This window comes from Plectropomus leopardus, unplaced genomic scaffold (assembly GCF_008729295.1).
Source record: "Plectropomus leopardus isolate mb unplaced genomic scaffold, YSFRI_Pleo_2.0 unplaced_scaffold13285, whole genome shotgun sequence".
NCBI lineage: Eukaryota > Metazoa > Chordata > Actinopteri > Perciformes > Serranidae > Plectropomus > Plectropomus leopardus.
The window spans coordinates 1-4,630 of NW_024614153.1; the positions used below are offsets into that span (position 1 = coordinate 1).

The window sequence follows — 4,630 nt, forward strand, 5'->3', positions numbered from 1 at the left end:
TTGTTATTGCATTATGGTTCATATGTTAGGATTAATTATTTTTCCTATGTTGCCTCACCTTCCCTTGACACTTCTGTTCCTCTCATGGTTAGCTGACCGCTTTACTCTCATTGGCCGGTGAGTGAGCCTCCTGACGACTTTTGAACCTCTTGGTGTGTCTGTGTTTCAGGCTTCAGTCTCAGATTTGTGTCCGCTTTGTTTTAGGTGGCAGGTTTGGGAGAGGATTGGGTGGGGAGGGGAGCCTGAGGGCCATAGCTGTGTGTGTGTGTGTGTGTGTGTGTGTCTGTGTGTTTTGTGCCTTATCTAAGGGTTCATTCATATGGTACACGCATGCACACACACAGAGAGGCTGCAGCATCACAACTACTCAGAGGACAGGGAGCAGCAGCCAGGGAAGCTGCAACTGCATGCTTAAGTAGTTCTGACACTGGGCTAACTTATCTCAGAGAGGGGTGACAACATACGGTAGATCTTCATTTTGAGGACACCACACTACACAGATTATGCATGAACATGAATGGATATTGTTTAAATCGTGTTAATATTGGTACAAGATGTGAGGGATTGCCATCCCAGTTTGGTTTCTATACTTGAGTTTGAGATCTCCACACTTGGGTTTAGTAGAAACCATATGCTTGGGATTGGCACATGCACAATTCATAGAAACAGAAGGGTCTGGGGCTCTTATTTTGAAGCTAATTAAATAGTTTTCTTTATTTTTTTTAAAGAAGTTGTTAAACTCTTCGATGTGTTAAAACTTACATTATAATATCAACTTTTTGTCCTACTTAAGATACCAAAATAGGCAGCAAAAATGTTCAACAGATTGGAAATTTCAAATAATGTATTTGGAATATTTAGTGTACTGAGAGTGCCAGGTTTAAAAATATTTAATTTCAGATTTAACAACTGAATAAAATAAGGTTTCCACAGCATGTTTAGGTTTTGCTATATCTCAGTTATTTGTCGTTTTCATCTGCCTCAGATTTTGTTTAGTGACTGTGTTAGTATCTATATTGGAGGAGTCAGAAATTAAAATAAGGTTATTGATCAAAACAAATTACTTTGTGCTCAAAGAAAAAAATGTAAGATGAAGAGAGCAGAAGGCGAAGGTCAAATGTTAAGGAGGTGAACGCATAGCGGTTCAGGTTTTCATCAAACATTCTCAACAAAGCTTGCATGCGCAGGAAAAAGGAAGCATGTCACAGGAAGTGTATCACGGGTAGGGAAGGGAATTACTTGGTTGCAGGCGGGACTGTTGCACGGCAGCCTCGGCAGCAGCAATGGCTATCCCAGCATCCTCAAGGTGGGCCTGAGTGACGCTGCTCTTGCTTTGGCTTCGAGAGGGGCCATGGGAGCGCAGTTGGCCATCAGAGGAAGACTTTGAGCTGCCTGGGCTGCTGTGTGACTTTTCCAAAGGCAGCATCTGCATGTCTGGAGGAAGATTAAGCGGACGGTTATGACTGCTAATGGCACGAGAGAAAATAGATGATGTTCCAGCGTTGGTCACAACTTGTTCTTGTTCTCTGGTGATGTGCTTTGACATTTAATTCATGAACTGATCTTGAGACTAATTATGTTGATGTCATTAAATGTGTATCACTATGGATGCTTCAGTAAACTTCCACGACCTCTTAATGTAACATAAACTGAGGAACACGTGATGGAATTAAGGTAGAACAGATCAAAGTTGTAAACTCTTTTGTGATTAATCTAATATACATCACACACACACACAAAATCTGAATTTTGAACCCCAGGAAGATTAGTTGGTATCATTTGCATCAGTTAATGGGGATCCTTTGAAATAAATCAAATAAATTTACACTGCTAACAGTATTTAGAATGAAAGGAAAAGGAGGAAAGCAGGAAAGGAAACAAGAAAAAATGTTTTTAAAAGGTGTATGTGAGTAGGCATGAGCAGAAAGAATTAATAACGCCAAACCAGACCCATCCAGCAAACTCTTGTTGTTGTTGTTTCTCCTCTTTTTTAAGTATCTTTATGTTCATTATTGTTGTTGCTTTCTTACTTCTGTCCTAAATCAAATCCAATACCATCCCTGTTGACTTTGTATCTGTATATGTATGTACTTAATTGTGAATAAAGGGTAAAAAAATAAAACATAAAAATGTAGTTATTATTATTTATTATGCATTTATTATTTTCTGCACTGCAGCGGTCCTTATTGTGCCATACAGCAGTTGTCAAGCACATAGAGTGTAATTACAGCTGTCAAGAAATGATTAGCACTTTTGTTTCTATGGTAACAGCCTCTATCTCTATGACAACTGAGTGACCACTATGAATTGCAATTTTTGTCGCAAACCTGCCAAGGATTATCACTGTCATAATGTGCCATATAGACTAAACTGATTCATGGAAATTATGGAAACTGGGAATGAGTGTATGAGTATATGAGTAGTTCCCACACATAAAACAGATGCTTGTCGGGTATTCTTTTACCTTTGGCTGGATCGGGGAAGATCCCATGGCTTCTGCTCTTGATTACAGAGTTTTTAGGTGAATCATGACTCCCGTCTAGTCCGTGACCCTGTCCCATTCCATGCCCAGGCCCCATCCCAGGCCCTGACATATGTCCCAGGCTGTGTCCCTGACCGTGACCCTGACCTGGCCCTGACCCTGGAGGGCCGTGAGCAGCATGATGGGCCTTGCTGTGCTCAATGCTTTCACTCTGCTCCTTCAGAGGCAGCCAGCGAGGAGTGTTGTCGAGCTGGGCGGTGTTCGACAAGTCGATCAGCACCTAAAACACAATTAACACACACAGAGACAGTGGTGGAATGTAACCAAGTACATTTACTCAGCTTAAGTACAATCTGAGGTGCGTGTACTTTACATGAGTATTTTTTTTTAAGTGCTTTTGTTACTTAAGAATTTTGCATCAAAACATAACGCAAGTTCAAAAAAATAATAAATCAAAATAACAGATTATAAAGTTAATTTTTTTAATCTTATTTTTTCTGATTATTTTTATAACACTTTCTGGGTTTTGTTTTTTATAATTTTAAGGGTTTTATGTGTTTTTTCTGTTTGTTATTTGTAATTTCTAGTTTGGGGAGTGTTTTATCACATTTTATTTTATAATTTTGAGTATTTCTAGCTGTCTTTTTTTCTAATTATTTTAAGCCTTTGCAGTGTTTTGTTTGATTTTAAAGTTTTTTATGCATTTGGTACTTTTACTTTTAATACTTAAAGCATATTTTCTTGATTATACTTCATTACTTTTACGTATGTAACATTTCAATGCAGGACTTTTACTTGTAATGAGTATTTTCACCGTGTGGTATTAGGACTTTTACTCAAGTACAGGATCTGAGTACTTCATCCACGAATGCACAGTGATACTGCGAGAACTTACCGGTACAAAGGAACAAGGAGAAGAGTTTGTATGAAGGTAGATAACAGCATAGTGTGTGGAAACAGTCTATTTGCTGAAGAATTGAAATGCATCCTACATTTAGCAAAAGATGAAAAGCACTGCTCGCTATACAGATTTACAGGCATGAAACAAAGCTTGACTTGGAAGCTTGTGAGAAGAGGGAGATAAGGCTAATATTATTAGGTTGTTTAAGAAATGCTGGTCCATCATAAACAAACAAAACGGCAGCACAAACCTTTTGTGCGAGTTAAACACTAAATGCATTTGACATTTTCCGACATCTTTATTCAGCTTCCAAAAGCACTCACTTCTCCAAGGAAGTCATTGGAGGAGGATCTGTCATAGTCCCACACTGTCACCTCCAGCGTCTTTTTCTTTAACTGGATAGAAAGAGTGAAGAGAGGGGCACAGATTATGATGAGGGATCTTGAGTGGATATGTATGTGAGAGGGAGAGTGTATGTGTGTTTGTGTGCATGTGGGAGGAGGAAGCGTGAACGAAAACATGAACACTGTAGGTGCAGTGCTTGAATGAATGCACTGCAGTAACTGTAATAAGCAAAAAAGCAAGAAGACATATTAGATTTGGTTTCTTTCAGTACATGTACATGCATATGTGCATAAACTTGTGAATGTGGATGTGTATAAAGGAGCACGTGGGAGGAGATGGAAACACATCTCAGAGGAGGGGTAGGCGAACGAGCGTTGCAGCAGCATTTTTAAGGCCGGCAGGCTCCGGCCAGCAAAGAGACGTGATTAACAGAAGGCAGCCCCAGAGGAGCCGATGGAGGCCTCTATTCTCTGACCACTAAAGCTACCGCATCTGCACTCATCCCTCACTGTTGTTGTTATTACAGTCTGGGTGGTGTCTCTCTGCTGCAAACAACACATGCTCCAAGCAAACAAAGATATCCAAGAATAAACACCCATATACACAGTAACACTTGCACAGTGACAGACAGGCACACAAAGTCTCTATTCTCTTTCTGTTAAAATTACACGCAGTTAGGCTGTCTGTGTCGAGACTGCGTGAGAGCAGAAATGATGGTTGTTAACTTGAGTCCTGGGAGTGCTGATAAGAGGTTGCATGGGGATACTGAGGACAGCCCCTGGGACACGGCACGAGGACAGAATCCTAATAAGAGTATAAGACATCCACTTCACCTTAAGTGGCCCACAGCACATACAGTAACTGCACAAGTGAGACAGAGTGAAGACTGTGTGCTCTGTGTG

General features: G+C 40.2%; 1 protein-coding gene across 1 annotated transcript; it reads right to left on the reverse strand.

The window, feature by feature from the left end:
* Positions 1-1,239: 1,239 nt before the first annotated feature.
* Positions 1,240-3,778, reverse strand: LOC121963927 (protein piccolo-like; the record flags this gene model as incomplete). The annotated part of the gene is made up of 3 exons (XM_042514164.1): positions 1,240-1,434; positions 2,465-2,762; positions 3,707-3,778. Coding segments are annotated over 3 exons (565 nt in total), but the record flags the coding sequence as incomplete, so codon positions are not given.
* Between the last annotated feature and the right edge of the window lie 852 nt (positions 3,779-4,630).